Raw genomic sequence first — 23,300 nt, 5'->3', positions numbered from 1 at the left:
TAGAAAATGTTTATTTTTTAAAAAAAGGGGTGGCGGCAGGTAAGAACAATAGTTGAAACAAATGAAAATCCCTAACCAAAAACCCCGTCATTGTATATGTGGCATTATGATCAGTGTTTCTGAAGGTTTTAGAGTATATATTTGCAGATCTCTGAACTATTTATGTATTTAGCTTATCATAATAGATTTACTTTATCTGTAAAGGCAGTGCTTAACATACTTTCTCATCATAAATTGTTGAACATTGAAGATATTAAAAAACTATGGGTTAAATATGCTTTTAAAATTAACTTTCTTGTCCTTCAGTTTGTCTCATTCTTCATTCTTCCTAGTGGTTGAAAGAGTTTAAACTTTTATTGTAGTTGAAACAAATGAACTTTTACAGTCGCATCTGTTCTTTTATTTTATGGGACATATTTTCAGGAAGATTTTATGCACATTAAAAATAACAATTTTTGTGAATTTAATTATTATCCACAGTCACTTTTAGATATAAAAGCATTCCCAGTGAATTACTTCTGATTCATAACCAAATTTTAGCAGAGCAGATGTAGACTACCAATGGAATAATTAGCTGAAAAATATTAAGGAGTTGGAGAGCCCTTTGTGTAACACTTAACTTTAATTTCTTGGCCAGTTTATATGAATAATTAAAGTTTTGAGGCAGTTAAATTGCTTCTCTTGGGATTTCACAGTTGTCACTGATAGCTGTAATCACTAGGGAAGTAGAAATATTATTTCCATCAAACAGATGGCTTTTCTAGCACTAGTTCCTAACAGTGCCTACTGAGGTTCGTATATATGTTGGATGATTTCCTGATCACACCGACTTGGTATACGTTTGAAAAATCACACCTGGTAATGGAATATGATGTAGATATTAAAATGGCATAGTGAACTTCACAATTTCTAAAAGTTGGAAGTGTAATGTACAGTTCCTGTGCTCTTGGGGAAGGTAGTCTGTTTTTGTGAGAGTAATCGCCTAGTAGTGGATACCAGTGCCTTAACTGTCCTTTCAAGGATTCCTCTTCTGCTTTTTGACTTTCATTAGCCCTGACCTCAGTGTGCTGTTTTCATTTCTGCTTAGTCAGATGACCAGTCTATCCAATGCTTTGAGGGATTGGCAGGTGTTTGTTAGGATAAAAGGTAGGTTTCTGTTGTGTATGAGGAATAGTTGTAGAGAATTCAGTGTGGAAGGGCTACAATTACAAAATCAACATTATTGTTTCAGCTTTAATGTGGAGATTTTACATGTTATAAGTGGGATTATCTTTCACTTTTTAAATGTTTTTTTTTCTTTTCCTGTTGAAGATATAAAAACATGCACACACACATATTGGTAATACACATGTATACTTATGCTCCTGAAATTTAAAAAACACTTAATAGTCAACTATTAAGATTCTAAAAACTTTGTAGGCTATATTTATCCTATAGCAAGAAATGTTTGAAGTCATTTCTTAAGGAGATTACAGAGAAACTCAGTGACATTTTGGAGATAGGTACAAACAGGTTGCGTTTTGGAAAAACTATTGTTTCCTTATCTATAACGTTGTGTAGCTTCTCTTGTATTAATGGAAAGTCTGCATGAAAAGGGCTTTGTTGGGGTGGGGGATACACACTCAGTAATGCTGTGACTGGGGACATTCATGAATTTGATGTAACTTTTCAATCTTTTCACAATGATTGTCTTATTTGGAGAGGTGATACTTACACTCTGATTCTTTTGAAAAATTTGCTTGGGGTCTAGTGATTAACTGAGATGGTGGATTTAATTGATTCCTATGAAGCCAAAGAAGGTTGCCTGTGTTTGGGGTCTTTATCCATATACTGCCAGAGCTATGGAACACATGCAGCAGTTTGTTCTGTGTTTGTACTATATCATAGGCTCGACTTGTAATTGTTCACACATATCAATAGAGAGTTAACATGTACCCCAGTTATGTGATTATGTGGTAATAAACTATAATGAAGTGTTGTACTTTACTAATACACACATTAGAATATGTACAGAAATTTGAAATGGTAAAAAACATTGTGATAAAAATGAGGTAAAGTTTTAAAGATACTTTTAATAGAATGGTAGAAATCCTTTTTATATTCACAAGTATTTTTTTTTATTGAGAACAGTGTTTTATTTTTATCACTAGTATTTGATATACTTTTATTGATTTCAGAGAGGAAGGGAGAGGGAGAGAGAGATAGAAACATCAATGATGAGAGAGAATCATTGATCCACTGCCTCCTGCATGCCCCCACTGGGGATTGAGCCCACAACCCCAGCATGTGCCCTTACCCGGAATCAAACTATGACCTCCTGGTTCATAGGTTGATGCTCAACCACTAAGCCAAGACAGCTGGGCAGAGAGCAGTGTATTTTAAATATCACTGTTACTTTAAAAATTGTGATAAAGTATACAGAATACACTTCATTATTTTTTAAAATCTTAGTTAAGACTTTGTAATGGAGTCATTTGAAGAGCTAGTTCCAAGTTCATTTAATTTCTATACAAATCAAGTGGTTTTCATAGCTGAATTAAATGCCAGGCTTATCTTAAGTGTTTTTAATTTTACAAAAATAACTGCGAGGTAGCATACTCCAGGAAGTTGCCTGTCTTCACAGGAAAAGCAATCAATTTTTGGACATTATAAGAAAAACGAGTAACTTGTCAAGTTTCACAACCTTTTTAAGTGCTTTATCACGAGATAAAGAGCAAACATTTGTTCATTACAAGAGATTTTTGTGGTCACTCCTTATCTTATGAAGATATATTGTATTATAAAACTATCCATAACACCTGGTGGTACTTTGTGCCATTCTGTGGTCATTTTCTTTGCTTGCTAATGAAAGATGAAATGAATGAGTTTCTTGTGTGACGGATCTCAGTAAGCTTTTTACAGAAATCTTGTGTTAGTTTGGTTAAAACAGATAATGCTCTCATGGATTTTACTTTTGGTGAAGAAGTGAAAGAAGCTTTCTCCTGAAAACAGCCTTGTCTTTTGTCCAGTGCTCCAGCCATTGCCCATAGCAGAATGCCTATCATGTAGAAGGCACTCAGTAAATACTAAGCTGTAGAATTAATTTATATTTGACAGTGTTTTCCTGTAGATATTTTCTTAGAAGTTTTTGCATTTCATTAACAAGCCAGCAAATACTGTAAACTATGGCATATTAGAAAACCATCTATACTGTTTACCAACTTTATGGTAAATTTCCCACAATCTGTACTCTTCCTAATAGTTCTTCCTTCCCACCCCAATATCTTCAACAATGTTTTCTGTACATAGTTATACAGTCCTTATTTACTGACAGAAAAATATATTTTGGTTTATGTCCATGCTATTCCCCAAGCCATTATTCAGCTCTTCCTACCATGACAGGAAGAACCAGACTCCTCATGCTATGTGGCTTCTTAATCTTACACTGTTTTATAAGAAACTGGTAAAGACGCATCTAAACATACGTAGTTAAATTCTGTGAAAATTTTCACTGAGTTGAAATCATGACTTTAAACCTTGCCAGAGATAAGAAACTCAATACATACTGAAATGTGACAGGTGTTTTAGGTAGTACATGTTTAAAATACCTTACTAGTTGTGATTGCTTTCCATTGTCATTTGCTAATATTTTGAGGCAAAATGTACAAGGAGGATGAGGTTGTTGCTGATAGTAGATGTAAATCTATATTTTAAAAAGTTATCTTGGTTATTTCTATCTTTATTGCTATCTTGATGTAGCCATTTTTGATTAGTTAATCATTATTTTTACTTGGTGAAGAAGGAATACTAGGAGGTACCCCACTACCATTTACTTACTTAGTGTGCTTGAGTTATTAGTATTTTCTCCAAAACCCGTTTTGTTGTGAAAATCATCTTAAGGCCTTCACCTGTTTTCTGAGGGCTCAGGTCATTAACTGGGTAATATATGGTAATGTTGAAACCAATCAGCCAATGAGAGCACCATTGGCAACCCTTTCACAATGTGGAACACCTACTCTTCCCTCAAGTTGGGATCGTCTGACAGACTGAAACGTACTGATGTATTCTGATTTGTGATACTCACTAGAATATATACAAGTGGTCAAAACAGACACACACAAATCTCTGCAAGTGTAGAGAGGTTACATTTTAGTGAGAGATTAAAAAAATAAGTAAGATATTGAGTTAAGGGCTTTAGAAGAAAAAGAAAGTTGGAAATAGGATAGATAGGGAGTTTCGGGAAGAAGTTGCAACAAGATAAACTACTCATGGAAGGGCTCACTGACATTGTGACATTTGGGCAAAGGACCTTAAGTATAAGATGCGAATGTGAGGCATGCATGTATGTGGGAGAAGAATATTCTAGCAAGAAGGAACAGCAAATGTGAAGTCCCTGAGGCAGATATGGTGTATGAAGTGATTTCATGGGTTTTGGTCTGAACAACATTAATTTCAGGTTGCCCTCATTTTGATAGGGCAAACTGGTTTGGGGTGTGAGATTGGGAGATGAGGGTATGCAAGATAATAATTTGCTTGGATTGCTTCTGTATTTTGCATGGTGTCATAAAATGTCAGGTGAGTCAACTCTTGGTAAGAAACATGATTTTGAATATCTGTTTTACTCTTAACTTGATGATAATTAGGGGACTGGAACTAATTTCTTTGCCCAAGCAAAATATAATTATAAAGAAAGGGAACTTTTCTGTAGTAAACAAAAGTATTTTTATATTAATTTTTGGTTACCTAAATAATTACTTGCTTTATTCTATTAAAATTGCATGACTTTTCTCCCAGTCCTGTTAAACAATAAATGTGATAAAACTGTACAGATTAGTATGTAATCTCTGACATATGAGGAATGTAAGTACTGATAATGCTCTTATATATATATTTTTTTTACCATTATGATACTGTGATTTATAAAGAGTATATACTTGAAAATACCTCTCTCATATATATTTGGTTTTCCTGGCTCACTGCTCCTCTAACCCTTGGAATTTAAGCATAGATACCAATAAAGGTGTCTTTTGTTATGTTAATGAGGCAGCTTTTGGAAAGGGCCTAAGGATGGGGGCTTGTTGCCAGTGGGGCCAACAGCCCTCTGATTAGAGAGTTGGAACTTTCAGTCCTAACCTCCCAAACTCCAGGGAGCAGAAAAAGGGGTTTTATGTTGAATCAATGATTTAATCGGCTATTATGAAGGTTCCATAAAAACCCAAATGACAGAGTTCAGAGAGCTTCTAGGTTGGTGCTCACGTGGAAGAGATGGGAGAATGGTACGCCTGGAGAGGGCATGGAAGCTCTCTTCTATTTGGCTGTTCCTGAGTTATATTTTTTTATAATAAACCAGTAATTTAATAAGTAAAATGTTTCCCTGAGTTCTGTGAGATGCTCTAGCAAATTAAGTGAACCCAATGGGGGAGTGGAGGGCAGTCATGGGAACCTTCAGTCTGTAGCTGGTTTCTCAAATGCACCTGGGCTTTTGACAGGCATCAGAAGGAAGGGGGAGAGCAGGCTTGTAGGACAGAACCCTTAATCTGTAGGATCTATTTTTCTATCTAGATGGATTGTGGCAGAATTGGATTGAATTTTAGATACTTTACCAGTGTCCAGAGAATTGCTTGTTGGTATGGGAAACCCCCTTTCCACATTGGAATTGGTACCAGAACCCATTTAACCACATACTTAGGTCTCCAGGCATCACTTGAAAGAATTCTTCTAAGAATGCTTATGTTATGAACAATTAATTCACGACAACTGTATCTGTCAAAATATCTGCTTATATGGCCTGTTTTCTATACAAACTATAGTTATCCTATATAATAAAACCCTAATATGCAAATCGACTGAATGGCGGAACAACCAGTCGCTATGACACTCAATGCAGGAGCTGCCCCCTGGTGGTCAGTGCGCTCACACAGGGGAAGTGCTGCTCAGTCAGAAGCTGGGCTCACGGCTGGCCAGCGCAGTGGTGGTGGCGGGAGGTAAGGAGTGAGGGGTCCTGAATGTCGAGAGCCCTGGACTGCAAGAGGTATGTCTGACTGCCGGCTTAGGCCCGGTCCCCCGGGGGGATTGGGCCTAAGCTGGCAGGTGGACATCCCCCAAGGGGTCCTGGACTGCAAGAGGGCACAGGTCGGACTGAGGGGACCCCTCTGCCCCCCAGTGCAGGAAATTTGTGTATAGGACCTCTAGTCTTTCTATATGAGTTTTCTGTCTTGATAGATATGTTTATATATTTGGAAATATATGCATGGTGGATAGGAACCATTATCTTAGTTTATACAATGGATTACTCAGTAGGGTCATTCTCCATAGTATCAGCTTCTCTAGTAATAATGTTTACAAAGGATGTACCCAAAGAGTTACTTTGGGGTGTGTGTATCTCCTGTCTACTTTGTCTGGGATCACATTGAGTTGCCATTGATTTTTGTTTGCAGATTAATAAAAAAACATCTAAACAATTTTAAATTCAAAGTAGCATTAATCTCCACTTCTGCATTTTTTTGTCCTAATGGTAGCAATTGTGACACAAATTCATTATTTTCTTTGTAGGATTGGCGTTCACCTCACATCCTTTAAAAAACCAAAAGCAAAACCAAATAAAAAATTATCATGGTGTTTTAGTAAGTCCAGTACTGAAGGTTCATAGGGATTGTTTTTTTCTAACGCATACAGGATTTGTTGCCATAATGCCATATACTAGTATATCTTGACAAACTTTGAGTTCTGTAAAACCATTAAGCTTATGAGGGGGGAAAGGGTTGGGGATAGATTACTAAAAATCCATGGAACTTTGATCTTGAATACTAAATAAAAAAAATAGGAATTCTAATAAAAAATAAAGGACTAGCACTTGTACTTTGTATTGCCATCAATATTTGGCTTTTTCAACTTTAACCTGAGATTCAGCCTCCTCCTTCTGGTTTTAGGTCCCGGAAGGGCATTACTTCTAAGAGACTTTATTTATATTGAAAAATCTAATCCAGACTTCATTAATCCAGGGGGAATTCATCCCTCCCTCCCTCCCTCCCTCCCTCCCTCCCTCCCTCCTTCCTTCCCTCCCTTCCTTCCTTCCTTCTTTTCTTCCATCTTCATCATCTGCACAGGCAACTTTGTCAAATGTTAACCTAACTGAAAGAATAACAATTTCTGAAGCCACCAAATCAATTGATACCTATCAGAAGGAAAATATTTTTTTGTAGATTTTTACAGTTTTTTCCCCTTAAAATATTCATCTTTTGCTAAAGGTTTATCTTTAATTGTACAAAAGCTTGTTCCCAATTGCATGAAGCAACATGACTGGCTTTTACACCAGCATCATTCTGTTTTTAGTTTTCCAAGAAGTAATTCATGAAAAAGAAACATATCTTGTAGCAGAACAGATTTTATTTTTGTTTTAATTTGATTTGTTAAATGCATAGAATGTGTGGCAGGTATTAATTTTGGAATCAGAAAGACTAGCCTTTGAATTCTGGCCCTTTCACTTAAATGAAGTTATTCAACTTCTTTAAGCTGCAGTTTATGTATCTATAAAATAGAATATTAATTGCTGTACCTAACCGTAGAGTTGCTACTGAATAAATGAGGTAATACTAGATAATCTTCTTTACACAGTAAGTTTACTAATAAATGTTAGTTCTTATTTGCAGTTGTCATAATTCAGTTTTCTTCAGAGAATGACATAACATATACAACTACCAAGGAACACTGTCCAGCAAGTTTAACATTTTAAAATAATTTTTACATTCTTATCAACTTTTATTTAATATAAAATATTTATAGGAAGACAGGATTTTGTCTTGACATAAATATAGGTCACAAGGATCATATACACAAAATATGGTAAAAGATACTGGTATTTTGGCAAAGATTTACACAGCAAACTGATCAAATAATTAGAATATACAGAAGCAATTAATTATATTGAGCAGTGGTTCTCAACCTTCCTAATGCCGCGATCCTTTAATACAGTTCCTCATGTTGTGGTGACCCCCAACTATAAAATTATTTTCGTTGCTACTTCATAACTGTAATTTTGCTACTGTTATGAATTGTAATGTAAATATCTGATATGCAGGATGTATTTTAATTGTTACAAATTGAACATAATTAAAGCATAGTGATTAAACACAAAAACAATATATAATTATATATGTGTTTTCCTATGGTCTTAGGTGACCCCTGTGAAAGGGTCATACAACCCCCAAAGGGGTCGCGACCCACAGGTTGAGAACCACTGGTATTGAGACTCACGATGTAAAGGGGATATAAAGAGTTTTTTCCCCTTAGGTTACAGTAGAGATTAACTGTTTTCTATTAAAATGCCATTAAAAGGTATATACTTTTCTACTTTTGCCTGTGTCATCTCATGGTTTTTGAGACTTACTCTCTTTTCCAACTCAAAGCTTTCATTTAACCAAGTTAAGTTGAAATGGAACTCCATTTATTAGTAAACCTTCTTATTGATCTTTATTTGATTTGATACTGCCTGTTAACATTTTTAATGGGAAGTTAAACACATCCCATCTACGAACTGTCTGGTATCATGCACTGAACTGTTTTCAACAAATTCTATTCAGGAGTATTTCTTGAAAACCTGTTACAGCCAAGACTTTTGGACACCTTAAGCTTTTATAAAGGATGAGTTAAGACAGTTTGGTTCTTGGTAGTTTGTGCCTTAGTGGGGAATGCAGCAATGCTTATAATTAACTGTAATGTAAGGAAGTAATTTTTAATGTGTTGTTCAGAACTTTAAACTTGAATAGACAATGGAGGCCTTTTGAAACACTTTATACACGAGCTTTATTGCAAGATGAACTGTGAAGGCTAGGTTTTGAGGATGGGAGATTGTGCGGCTGTTACAGTGATCATGTGCTATTTTGAAGGCCATGGCATTAGAAATGACAGGAAGAAATCAGATTCAAGCAGTGATACAGAGATAAAATCTGTGAGCTTTGGTGGCTTAGGATGAGAAGGGAAATAATTCAATGTTGTGGCTATCTAGTGGATAGGTGGTGCCTTTTATGAAGATAAAAATAGAATGAGAACTAGGTTTGAGGTAAAATAGGAGAAATTTTATTAAAATATAAGGAAGAAGATAAGTTACTATCCATTGTTGATGTATTTCCATGAAATATGTTCAGAATTTTTTTATTGTGACATAAAATTTACCATTTTAACCATTTTGATATTTTATTTTTCAATTACAGTTGACATTAGATATTACATTAGTTTCAGGTGTACAGCATACTAGTTAGATACTTATGTAACTTACAAAGTGAGCCCCCCACCCCCACCTGGCACCATACATAGTTATTACAATATTATTCACTATATCCCTATGTTGTACTTTGCATCCCATAGCTATTTTATAATTGCCACATTTATTTGAACCATTTTATCTGTACACTTCAGTAGTATTAAGTACATTCATAGTGTTGTATAACCATCACCACTATCCATCTCCAGAATTTCTTCTTCTATCTTCCTAATCTGAAGCTCTGAACCCTTGAACAATATCTCCATTTCCCCTTACTCTGAGCCCTTGGTAACTATCACTCTACTTTTTGTCTCTGAATTTGACTGCTTTAGGTACCTCATATAACTGGAGTCATACAGTATTCTTTTGTGACTGGCTTATTTTGCTTAGCATGATGTCTTCAAGGTTCATTGATGGTGTATACATAAGGTGTCAGGATTTTCTTCCTTTTGAAGGCAGAATAGCATTTCATTGTATGTATATACCACATTTTTAAAATCCATCTATCTGCTGATGAACACAGGATGCTTTTTGGGGGGGTGGGTGGGTTCTTGTTTGTTTGTTTGTTTTTAGTTATTGGAGGGTGAATACAATTAAATTGAGTTTGTAAAATTGTTCAGAACACTGCACTCTTGTGTAGCTCTTCTATTTGTTGCCACAAGGGTGATTATGTTAGCAGTTGGTGTTGGTTTTGTCTTTTAAATATGCTCATAGTTTCATCACTTGTGACCCTTGCACTGCTTCCACCATAGTGTAAGACACTGTCATCATTAACCTGCATAGTCCAAATAGACTGCTCTTCCCTTATGCCGTACCGTCTTTCTTCACTCAGCAGCCAGACTCATGCTGATCTTCCTCGCCTTAGCTCTTGATCTTCCTTGACTCAAAATTTGGAGTAAAAAGCTCAAGACCTTCATGATCTTACTTGTATAACAAAAAAAATATCATGAATAATTTAAAATGCTTATCCTATTCATTGTAGGATAAGCAAAGTATTATCATAGTATTACCATGATGGTTAAAGGTATAGTATAAAATTAACTGGATTTAGAAGACCTGGAGTTCTTAATATAATCATTGGATTATTGTGAGTGTTAAGTAATTTGTATAAAATTATGTATACTTTGAAATGCCCAAAACAAAGAAGGTGTTCTAGTCTGGTTGACTGGAGAATTGTTTGGAAAGAATTTGAATTATTAGGTAGATGAAATAAAACAGCCCCTGTATCTGATGAAATAACTTAAGCGCTATGGGTATCATTAAATAGGGATGATTGAGTTGCCATCATGTAGGTGTTACCTGTTAATTGTAAAACTGTCTCCAACATCTTGATTATTTTGTGGGAGTAATTTTATAATTTAAGGTAAAATGAGAAAAGCTAGGTGAAATTAAGTATATTAGGGCAGTTCCTTTCTCTTTTTATTCATTACTCTCTAGAAAATATAAATTTACTTTCCAAGTTCTCTGCAGTCCATTTCTGTTTAGCAGAGCTGTACTTGTAGGCCCACAGCCTGAAATTGTGACTTCTATTAATAACATTTTAACACAGTTCCACCTCAGGAAAATGTGTTCTGTTTTGGAACTCATTAACATAAAATTTTCCTTCATGTTCCTTTCCTATTAAAACATACACCCACACAAATTACTACTTATCAAGCTTTCATAACAGTTGGCATTGGAAAATTGAAAAGCATGAAGAGATTATAAAATATAAATGAAGAATGGTAATAAAAAGAAACAGATCAAAAGAATTTCCTAGAGACTCTTAAAGTAGTTATTTTAGGATGGCTAAAGGATAGTTCTTAAGCTTAATTAATTTCTTTCAACCTCATCGTAAAAGATAAGCTACGAAAAGGTAGTTGGTATTTAAATGATTGCTTAGCATGTGGAAAGCACTTCATGAATGTTGTCTGTTAAACTCATTATTTCTAAGTTATAGGTTTGAGACAAGCATGTTGACTGGAGAGCATCAGATAATAGGTTACTCTTCTTAGCTGAAATTGCCTTTATTGGACCGTCTCCCTTAAATTAGTCTCTGTAATTAGAAATTGTCTTAATATTCTTACCATATTATCTTTTAATACTCTCAAGGACATATGGCAGAGGATGCATAATTAAAATACTAAGGTTATTAAATTATTTGTTTAATACATGATACATTTACATCATCAGTTCTTTAAAAAAAATCCAGCTGCAAACAAGAACTGGCCAGTCTTACTTGTTACATCTCCCTATCCTTTGCAGAAAATTCTGACAAACTATTAGATTATCTAAGCATATTCTGTTATTATGTCCAAACCCAATTACTTCTTTAAATCTGAAATCTTTCCCCATCTCAGACTCCATGGTTTGGGTTGCTTAGACTAGAAACCTTGGAGTCACCATTGCTCTCTTCCTTTTTTTCTTCAACTCCACGATCCAGTATGTTAGCAGATGGTGTTGGTTTTGACTTTTAAATATGCTCATAGTTTCATCACTTGTGACCCTTGCACTGCTTCCACCATGGTGTAAGACACTGTCATCATTAACCTGCATAGTCCAAATAGACTGCTCTTCCCTTATGCCGTACCGTCTTTCTTCACTCAGCAGCCAGACTCATGCTGATCTTCCTCGCCTTAGCTCTTGATCTTCCTTGACTCAAAATTTGGAGTAAAAAGCTCAAGACCTTCATGACCTTATGGTGTCGCCAAGAACATGTGTGTGCATGCTCCCACCAGTCCTCACAAACTTAACCTCAACCTCTCATTTCCTAAAACCCTTTTCTGTGATTTTCCTGTGTTCTAGCCACTGACCTTCTTGCTAAAACACACCTGCTTCAAGGGTTCTTGGACTTGTTTATTCCCTTTGCCCGGAATCTTCCTTTCTCCTTCAGATCTTTGCTCAAAGAATACCTTAGCAAGGGCTTATTTAAAATTGCACCTCATCCTTATCTTTTCCTTCTGTTTCTCTCCACAGCATTTACCACCAGTTGGCATTTTAATTTCAATGTAAATCATGCTGATAAGGATTTTGGTCATGTTATAGATGTTCAGGTATTTGTTGAACAAGAGAATTTGTCACAAGAAAGGAGAGGATGCTTGAAGGCATGAATTAGAGCCACAGATTTGGTCATTACCCACACAATTAGAATAAATGTTAAGTGTGAAATTTTTTTTTTTAACTTTAAGTATTTCTTGAGCATTAAATTAAAATCTTCCTAGGAAAATGTTTTATTTTGATTTTAGAGTTGTGGCATTAGCAGTAACTAATTACTGAACTGTGCCTTCAAAGTCAATAAATGTTTGTGCCTACCCTGCCAGGCAGTGTTTTGGGTGTTTTCACAGTTCAGCATTATTTAAGCACTACGACTGCAATTTTGTAATGGTATTATCTACAGATAAGTTGTGACTGGTCAGAAGTTACATATCCAAGTAAGTTTCTAACCTATGACTCCTGACTCCAAGTTCAGAACTTGATTAGCACAGTGTTTGTCACTCATGACTACATAGTCTTTTAAGCTACCCAAATTTACATTTTATTGTAAACAAAAAGAGACCCAAGCAACTAAATGAAAGGAGAAACTAAGTAATAGGGAGAAACTCATTTCACCCATAAAGATTTTTATAAATAGACAAATAAATAGATACATAAAAAGTATAAATGAAGTAGATTTATGCTCTTTAGCATTTGTTTACTTAGTTTCCTCTCAAATTCTAGAAAGAAGCTTCTGTTGATTTGCTTGTTTGGAATAAATAGTGTTTTTTTATGGGCTGATTTACTTGATTATTACTTTTCCTTCCTTAACATCCTTTACTCAGTACTTTGGGACCACTGTTCTTCCATCTTCTCTCCCCTGTCCCTACCCTCCTAGCTTTGGTCTCCAACCAGGTACACTAATCCATTTGAAAAAGGATAGGGGGGTGTGTGTGTGTGTGTGTGTGTGTGTGTGCGCGCGCGTGCGCATGCGCATGCATGCATGTGTGTATTTACATTTAAATTATGCCTGTCCATGCTGTGCCATCTAGAATTCTAACCAAAACTGCGGGAATATCCCAGTTGAACCCTGGGTGTTGGCCACTTCAAGAGCAGGCAGTTTGATTGAAGTTTTTTTCAGTGTTACTGAAAATTAGGATATACATTTTAAGAAAAGAGCTTCCCCAGTTCAGAGTCCCTTAAAGTAAAATTAGCTGAATATTTCATCATCTAGAATTGCTGGATTACAAGTGTCTTTTAGTTGATCCTGAGTTCAGTCTTTTAACTATAGGTGCTTGACATACCCTTGTCCCCAGAGTTTAATTGGAAAGGAATTACAGTTTTACTATTGAGATGGGAATTAGAATCGTTTATGATTCTTGGAAAGATTCTTTGAAAATTACTCAATGAGATTTAGCTTTATATTTGAAATTCTTATGGCAAAAACTAGTTTAGAGTTGAAATTCTTAGCATATGTCATTTTCATACTTTTGATAGTAGCAATGGTTAATTTTCTGTCATCCTAGCTAATAAAAGAGAAACATGGTAATTAGCCGTACCTCCGCTACCGTTCCCATTGGCTAATCAGGGCGATATGCAAATTAACTATCAGCCAAGATGGCAGCCGGCAGCCAGGCAGCTTGAAGCGAACATGAGGCTTGCTTGCTTCAGTGACGGAGGACTCCAACGTTCCCCACCTGCCGCTGCCGGCCTCTGAGCTTGCAGTTTGAAACATTGTTACAAATATAGAAGCTAAACAAAACCCCAGAAACCTGCTTTCAGCCAGCTGGGATCTCAGAGCTTGAGTTGAAACAGTGTTTCGATTATAGAACCCAAACAAATCAGATGCCTGATTTCAGCAGCCGAGGCCTCGGAGCTGGAGCCAAGCCTCAGAGCTAAAGCTGGCCCAGAATAAAAAAGAAAAAGAAAAGAAGGAGCGGTTGGGAGCTTCAGTCACCCGCCAGCCTGAAAACAGCCCTCAGCCCCTCACCCAGACTGGCCAGGCACCCCAGTGGGGACCGCCACTCTGAAGGGTGTGTGACCAGGTGCAAACAGCCATCAGCCCCTCACCCAGGCTGGCCAGGCACCCAAGCGGGACGCCCACCCTGATCCAGGACACCCTTCAGGGCAAACCAGCCGGCCCCCACCCGTACACCAGGCCTCTATCCTATATAGTAAAAGGGTAATATGCCTCCCAGCACCGGGATCAGAGGAGCCGCGAGGCCTCCCAGCACCGGGATCAGCGTGACAGGGGGCAGCACCCAAACCCCCTGATCGCCCTGCAGCTCTGTGTGTGACAGGGGGCGGGGCCACAACCTCCCTATATGCCCTGCTCTGTGTTTGACAGGGGGCGGTGCCCCAACTCCCCTATCAGCCCTGCTCTGTGTGTGACAGGGGGGAGCTCCCCAACCCCCTGATGGGCCCTGCTCTGTGCGTGACAGGGGGGAGCTCCCCAACCCCCTGATCGACCCTGCTCTGTGCGTGACAGGGGGTGGCGCCACAACCTCCTCATCGACCCTGCCTTGAGTGTGACAGGGGGCGGTGCCCCACCCCCCCAATTGGCCCTACCTTGTGCGTGACTGAGGGTGGCATCGCAACCTCCCGATCCGCCCTGCTCTGTGCATGACAGGGGGCGGTGCCTCAACTCCCCAATCAGCCCTGCTCTGAGCCCGACCAGGGGCTGCACCTCGGGATTGGGTCTGCCCTCTGCCACCCGGGAGCAGGCCTAAGCCAGCAGGTCGTTATCTCCCGAGGGGTCCCAGACTGCGAGAGGGCACAGGCCGGGCTGAGGGACTCCACCTCCCCCCCCCCCCCCCCTGAGTGCACAAATTTTTGTGCACCGGGCCTCTAGTTATATAATAAGACTGTTTCCAGGTACTTGGTTGACAAAACTTGTTTAAAACTCAAGTGTCTATAGTAGAATACATTGCTTAAATTATAGCTTTTAATTTGGACTGCCTCATCAACTCAATTTCAGTATTTTTCTTCTCAAAACTTTTTTACATTTAATAAGTCTATGAGATTTATGTAAAAACATCAACTTGGCTAAGCATATAGTATGTAATACATTGTAGGCACTGAAAATATTTAAAAAAATTTGTTTTTACCCCTAGTCTCATCTATTTATTGTTTTTCCTTTATTTTTATATTATATTTTTATTATTTATATTGTTCTTTTCAGTATTATCATGTGATGTTAAATTTTATTTGAACCACTGCTCCTGAAATAGCATGTGCAGAGATCTGAAGCACCATGGTATGTTTTGAGAAATGTACAAAGTCCAGTATGGAGAGAACCTATCTGTTGCACCTTTATTGGTAGGAGGAGACCAGAGCTGGGTCAGAAAAGACCCTATGAGAATGCAGTTATCCAGTTAAACCAAACCCAGCAACCTACATTCTTTCTTTCATACTTCCTTCTTAATTTTGTGTCCGTTCCTTATCAAAACAATTACTTAGGGAGCAAGTCTACCTAGATGTATTTTAAAAGCTGTAAAATTTTAGTATCGCTTTTTAACTTGTTTGGACATTAATGTTTGTAAAATGAGTTATATAGAAGAGTTAATGCTGTTATTAAGATATTTTTAAATGGCCTGTTAATTTTCTTACTGTAACAGCTTTGAAACCTTGAATATAATTCTGCAATATTTTGTTTCAGAAATTTAAATAAAATGTTTCTTTGATTTATCTAAGATGTTAAAATACATTAGTATGCTACATCAGTTAGTTTTGGAATGCAGTATGAGTACATGGTTTCCATTCAAATCTTGAAGTTGCTTAGGAGTTTCCTGTTCTTAATTTGGGGGATTTTTTGTTTTTGTTTTTTTGAGTGCTTTTGGTTATTCTTTTAGTTTAATCATCTCTTAAAAACGTAGTAGAGAGCCGATCATTTTATTTTATTTTGTTTGTCCTTTTTATTACTGATAACTGACTGGCCTCACCTCCATCACCTCCAATGACTTATCTTCCCATTAGGTTGACGCTGGTAGCAGTCCATGGGACAGGGCCAAGTTAGAAATTTGGCAGTACTATGAATTGCAAGTCAGCTTTAAAAGATCTTCAAGTCCATAACTTAATGAAAAGATTTCATTTGTAGGAATCAAATGAAGTTTCTGATTTAAGGGATTAAATATAATTCTGACCCTTCTTACTGGCTTTAGTAAATATATATATAGTCTCTTGCTAAACCATAGCTAAAAACCTGCTTATATGCATTGACTGGGTTTTGAGTAGGAAGCATTTATAAAAGTAAATTATTGCTATATCATTCAGGTTGAAAAATAAACTTATGTGCTGGACTTTTTTTTTTTTTTTTTTATTGCTTCTGGAAGGTAGGTTGGCATAGCAACATGAGCGTGGGTTTTAGAGTTGGACATGTGAGATCAACTATCTGTCCCAGCACTTTTAGTCTTTGATATTTTATGTTAAGCAGATCACTTTAATCTCCCTGAATGAGCCTCAGTAGAAGGAGGCAACTAGTCAGTCTTTTGAGTAGATCAGGATGAAAAAAAGTAACATCAAGTGCTTAGTATGGTACTTACTTGGAATGTTGTCAACAAATGTTAGTTTAGCCCCAGTACCACCCTCTTCCCCCAACAGTGCTCTACAGCAATATTATAGCAGAAAAGTGCTGTAATTCCAGCTAGAAGATCTAGATTTTGGGTCCGAGTTCTAGTCTCTTATTGCACATATTCTTGGGTCCAGTCACTTGACCAGAGGACCTCTATTTTCTCCTTTGTAGACTAGGGTTCTGAAAATTTAACGTGGTAGTAAGTGCATCAGATCTAGGCTTTCATTCTTTTTTTTTTTTTTTTCATTCTTTATTATCTAACATATTTATATGCTGCTGTATTTCCCACTGGTTAACATTATTCTTATTTGAAGCTGCACTTCATAACATTAACCTGATGAATGTGTGTAGGATGCATTGATTTGGAGGCACAGAATATAGGAAACAATGTGGATGTCCTTCCAGGAAGTTGTATACATAATACAGAGCCATTAAGTGGTTTAAAGCTGTAGTGGGAACTCAGGACGTTGCACTAATGTGGTAAAATGATAAGTTAAAAAGATGGCTGTGGCTGCAGTGATTTCATTGGGCTGGGGCCTTTGTTTCTGTTCATTAGTTTCTTCCTACCTACTCTTGTAGAGGCCTTACCCATGTGCAGTTCTGCCACCATCAGTTTTCTGAAGAGTGACCTACATTTTGTAACCTGTGTTCTCCACAATTTACAATAGACCTAAATCTCAGAAACATGTAATTTTTCTGACAGTGGACTTGAAAGATTTTCATCACTTGAATCTACCCTTACAAACACGAAATTAGTTTCACTTTCTCTTTAGCACATAATTTTTAACTCTAGCTGTGCCTTTGTAATCTTCTATTCCTTGCTTATTAACCTTTACATGAGCTGTTCCACAAACCCAGGGTGTGACAGAACTTCTCCATGCTTTCTTGTTTCTTGGAAGCCCTTTTATAGATTGCTTTTATTAAAAATTTCCTGATCAGTCATCCTGAAGTAATTTTAATTGTTTTATAACATGAATATGTGTGGATTACTCATAATTTGTTAGTTTTATGTAGCTTGAGTATTCTTTCTTTCTTGTAACTATGAATTATCAAACTTGAAGCAAATGTAGGTTTAAAGTGTGATACAAACACTTCTTACTGTATTATTTTAGTAATGAAATGTTTTTAATGTTTTTATATAAGAAAGTTGGGTGGGGTGAGGAGGAACCTGCCAAGATAATCACAGAGCAGCAGTAAAACTTGATAGTTAGCCACCTATCTATTCATTTATATGTATGCTCTTCAAAGAAATAAACTTTGGAAACGGAAGGAGCTCTTTAAGTTAATGACTTCCATGTAATTAAAATGATTCAGTAATATTAAAACTAGGAGGGGCATTGTTTGTAGGAACCCCTGCTGTGTCAGTTAGTGAATTCCTTTTATACAGGTGTATGGGTGATTTCCAGCTCTCATTCTACACAAAAGAGAATAGTTGGTTAATTAGAGGTCGACCTGGCAAATATCTGTCTTAGGTTATTTTTCATTCCTTGAGAAGAAAATTGAAGAATAATTGGGTCAGATTTTTTGGGGTTTTTAGTAGATCTTAATGAAGCAAGAGCTGTCATTCTGACTGCTGGCATATACTCCTCATTCATATAGGGTTCACATGAAAAATGACAGTGTTACATAATCGTAGTGGCAGCTTTGTTTTTCTTAGTCATGGCAGCAGTTAACACAGTGTACTAGTGGCTTAACATACCAACATTTAAGTCCTTTTTTTTGTTTTTGTTTTTAAGTCATTGAAATTATGAGACTATCATTCAAATGGAAGCATTATAGTTCTTCGGAACCATTATGATCTCAAAAGGAAAAGAGAATGATACAGATACACTGGCTGAGGTGTTTTGAGGTGCATCGAAGTGTCCCAAGCTGTGCCTTACCTTAACATGTTCTTGAAGTACCATGGCGTGGATTAAAAGGTATGCTTTAGAAATCTCCCAGTGACCCCAAGGTCATGGATAGAATGAACGTTCATGATTCTGTGTTTAATTATCTTATATTTTCAGATATTCTAATATTAGATTGCAGATGTGGTTATGGATTTATGGCAGTAGTATTTTTGTAAGGAAAAAGCTATATATCACAAACTTGAGTGAATTTTCTTTCTTTTTGAAATGGTTAGAGAAGACAGTAGTGTAGATATTTCTCCTAGATTTTAATAGTAATGAGTTGTAATTTCTTTAACCAGATAGTTTAGGATTATTCACGTGTTAGTCTGTAATTATCTTTCTGGTTTGTGTCAGACTAGTTTCTCTGCAGTGCTGTAATTTCATGGTAGGTAGCCTGAACAGGAAGTAGTTGGGGTATTAATTTTACCAAACAAAATAATTCTTACTTGGACCATTCATAGTTTGTGCTTGCTTTGTCTTACACAGAATTTTTTACTGGGAGGAAAATGAATAATTATTAATAGTGGTATTGTATGTATACAGTTAATCATTCATGTGTTTGTGGTATGTAGTCCTACTGTTATTTGTGGTTGCTAGTAGTGGTGATTCCAGGTTTTGTATTACCCACTTAACCATCAAAAATCTTTTAGGTTTTTATGTTCATAACATTTAATTTGAGTGATGTAGGCAAAACCATTTCTTTATTATTTAAAACCTTGGAAACCTCCTAGTTTTGTACTGTGTGCTTGCAACTAAATGATTTCTTAAGGGTGGTAGAAGTGAATCAATCCAGGCAGAATGCTGAATTCATTGTTACATTGGGTTCAGAATTATTTATCTTTTAGGTAATGAAGGAAAATATGTTGGGAAGATAGAGTTTTAAATCATGAATAGATAAATTGAATAGAATACACTGGTGCAGTCTGTAATATTTATTAGCTAGACTATCTTATATTAAGATCCTTTTGACATCTCAGCAGTTAAATTCTTAAAGGAATTTAGTTATCAAACCTAAGATAAAACTGCTTTATATTACATTCTAGTCCATAATGAGTGATGGCAATCATTTGAATCAGGTATTTTATGTCTGATGGCACACAATAGTATCTACTGTCCAAAAAGATTTCTTCTGACATAACTATGATATTTGATACATGGTTTATAAAATATATGTCTCTAATATTTTCTAATTCAACTTTAAACATCTCTTTCTGGGTTAGTTCTTAATTATTTGCTAGTTTTGTTTTAACTCCACAGAGGATTCTTGATGCACAGCTAGAGTTGGGAGTGCCTACCTTTTTGGAAGAGTTTATAATAGTTGTCAAGAGCTTAGGTTTGCTCTGGGGCCAACTGACCTGTGTTTCAGATCACTTACTTTGTTATTTTTTTATTATGATCGTTATTATTATTATTTTTTAAATCCTCACTTGTGGACATGTTTCCATTATTATTATTATTATTATTATTATTATTATTATTATTATTTTTGAGAGGAAGAGAGAGAGAAAAACATTGATTGATTGCCAACCGGGGATGGAACCTGCCCTGACTGAAAATTTAACCTGCAACCTTTTGGTGTAATGGAACAATGCTGCAATCAACTGAGCCACCCAGTCAGGGGCTGCTATTACTATTTTTAAGCCTCATCCGAGGATATGTTTATTGATTTTTTTTTTTTTTTTTTTTTTTTTTTTTAGAAAGAGAGGAGGGAAGAGAGAAACATGGATGTGAGAAACATCAGTCAGTTGCCTTCCTATGGGCCCCAGCCAGGCAACTAACCTGAAATTTAAGTATGTGCCCTGACCAGGAATCAAACCTGCAACCTTTTTAGTGTACTGGACGGTGCTCTGATCAACTGAACCACCCAGTCGGAGTTTACTTTGTTATTTTGACAGGCTGTAAGAATGATCTGGGCAAAATAAATAAATAAATTTATATATTTAAAATATAACAAGTACATAATTATATAGTTTATATATTGCATTTTATGTGTGTAAATTACATACACTTAGTGCAGGATTGTGTATGTAGGAAGCCAGTTATTAAAAGTGGTGATGATTAAATGCCAGAACAGGAAACTCTTTTGGGGGCTGGAGTGCTATTACATTTTTCTGTAACTTGAGTCTTACACTTTATCCTCTGATCTTCCTAGAATTCAATAAACAATCACTATTCAACTGATGTTTTCAGTTCTTTGGGTGTTTACTCATCAGTGAAAGAAGATGGTTGTTTTGTGCATCTTCTAAAGCTGTAGTTTTCAAAACGCAGGTTGTAGCCCATTCATTAGTGAGTCAAGAAATCGATTTAGTGGCTTACAACCAGCAATAAGACATTTTAGAATAAAAACTAAAATATCAGAGTGCACTGAATATAGAAAACAGTATTTTAAACTTGTTTCAATTTTAAAATGCTGAAATAAACAGAATGTATACACTTTATGTGTATATTGATTGGATAGTTTTAGTTCCACTAAGTGTATGCCTCCCGTAATCACAGATGTCTCTCAGGAGCAGTATTAGTTTTGTATTGTTTTGCCTTGCTGAGACATGAGTGGGATAGGTCAGTCTGTAGTTTCTAATGGTATGCACTAGTCTCTTCATCACCTTCAAGGATTCCCCTAACATCCTCATCGTTTGAAGTGAAGGTTGTTACAGGACATTGTCTAAGGAGTGGAGAATAGGACATAACAGGCATGGTTTTGGAGTGGCATTAATCAAAGCTGTTTTATAAAATAGAGTGATATGTATGTTTTAAGATTGTGTCTAAAATACAGTTTTTTTCCTCAATAGAAAACAGACTAAAGATTTTTGGTAAATTGTTTCATAACAATAGAAATTCTACATTAGCTTTCTATACTTGGGAGTTGAAAATGGAAGAAATCTTTGCCAGAATAAAAGGCTAAAAGATAATAAGCACAATTCATTTTTCTCTACAAGTTCTTGAAATTGAGTCAAATATACATAGTTCCTGCTCTGAACTGGGTCCGACATACCAAACTTAGAAATCCTGTTTTGAAATTACAAGAGATAAAGTAGTAACTCCCAACCAGTGAGTTCACTACCATGCTGATGGGTGTTTGTCTTTGCACCAGTGTGTACAGGCATATGTTGCTACTTTTGGTGGAAGCAGAGAACAAGAGTCTATGGATTCAGAGAAGGGGGGAGTTGAAGTCCTTTTTTCTATTACTTTGTTTCCCCAAATCCCCTCATCCCCACCCCCCCCCCCCCAACCCCCCCACCCGGCCCCGACCTAGTCTACTTCAGAGTATCCAGTTCTTCCTACTCATATGAGTAGCATTGCTTGGTTTTTCATCATTATTTCAGCCCGGTTTCTTCCGGACTTCATCATTTTCTTCCTCATGCTGTTTATCCTGCTGAGAGTGCAGGGTTTCCTGCTGTCACTTTGTGGCAGTTGTTTCTTCAAAACTGTCCATATTCTTTGGTTACCACCAAGCAAAAGAACAATGTGCAATCTTTTTCTTTGTTGAAATTCCTGTGGAAAAACTAAGCCATGTAAGTTAAGTATAGATTAAACAAGGGTTACTTGGAGCAGGTAGACTAAACTGGAGCCAATTTTCAAATCCCCTCAACTCCCTTCCCCTCTATATAAATTTTGTTTTATTGACTCTTGTGTACCTACCCCTGGGACTGGGACTAGTCATAGGAGGAACTCAGTAAATATTTGTCAAATGAATGAACTTTTGCTAATACAAAGTTCTTAAAATATCTATCTGTCCTGTCATTACCTTCCTACTTCTTAATTTACATATGGAGAGACTGAGCAGACATTTAAGAAAGCAATCTTATTTTTTGAAATGATATTAATTTTTACGATTTTGTCATCACCGCTATTTTGTGAGTTGGGGTTTGTAAATCTGAAGAGAAAATTTGAGTGCATGATAGGTAGCACTGAATGAATATCATCCTTAGTCTTCACATAGCTCTCCAGTTGGTTAGACCTAACATTCCTGTTTTACAGATGGGGAGGGACTGAAGCTCTAGACCAGTGGTTCTCAACCTTCCTAATGCCGCGACCCTTTAATACAGTTCCTCATGTTGTGGTAACCCTCAATTTCATTGTTACAAATTGAACATAATTAAAGCATAGTGATTAATCACAAAAACAATATGTAATTATATATGTGTTTTCCGATGGTCTTAGGCGACCCCTGTGAAAGGGTCGTTCGACCCCCAAAGGGGTCGCGACCCACAAGTTGAGAACTAGACTAACTGCTCTAGACTGTGAGTCTTAGAGTGTTTTGTCAGAAAAGACCTGGACTTTGGGGGGACAAAACTTGGAAATAGTTTATGAAATTATTCAACAGTTTTTTCTCATGGTAGATACTCAGTCGTGAGTTTTTGGTGTTTTTTTTTTTAATAGGGCAAGAATGATTGTGATCTGTGCTCATATCCTACAGAAGAAAAGCTGTTGTTTGAATAAAAACATTTCCATGTTTGGGATTTCCAGATTTGGTTTGTTAGAAGGTAGACAGTTGCCCTTTTATGGACTCTAGACACGCCATTACTCTTTTATTTCTCTTCTGCTTGTGGCTGACACTTGCTCAGCAATCTGTCTGTCTTTTTTACTGCTCTCTCATACTTCAGTGTTCTCTCTCTTTTCCACTTACCACCCCTCAGTGCCCTGTCCACAT

The 23,300-nt window shown here is 36.6% G+C and overlaps 1 protein-coding gene across 7 annotated transcripts in view; it reads left to right on the top strand.

Annotated features, from left to right (window-relative positions):
- The window catches only part of RBPJ (recombination signal binding protein for immunoglobulin kappa J region), a 100,889-nt gene that overhangs the window by 15,379 nt on the left and 62,210 nt on the right, over positions 1–23,300 (top strand). For 3 of the 7 annotated variants that reach the window (XM_059673940.1, XM_059673930.1, XM_059673948.1), the window contains exon 2: positions 18,497–18,679. The exons of the other annotated variants lie outside the window; for them this stretch is intronic. In XM_059673940.1, the coding sequence (XP_059529923.1) occupies positions 18,663–18,679 (17 nt within the window). In that variant the 5' untranslated portion in view covers positions 18,497–18,662. The remainder of the gene's footprint in view (positions 1–18,496; positions 18,680–23,300) is intronic. 7 annotated transcript variants of the gene reach the window in all.

This window comes from Myotis daubentonii, chromosome 1 (assembly GCF_963259705.1).
Source record: "Myotis daubentonii chromosome 1, mMyoDau2.1, whole genome shotgun sequence".
Lineage (NCBI taxonomy): Eukaryota > Metazoa > Chordata > Mammalia > Chiroptera > Vespertilionidae > Myotis > Myotis daubentonii.
This window is presented reverse-complemented; position numbering and strand designations above follow the sequence as displayed.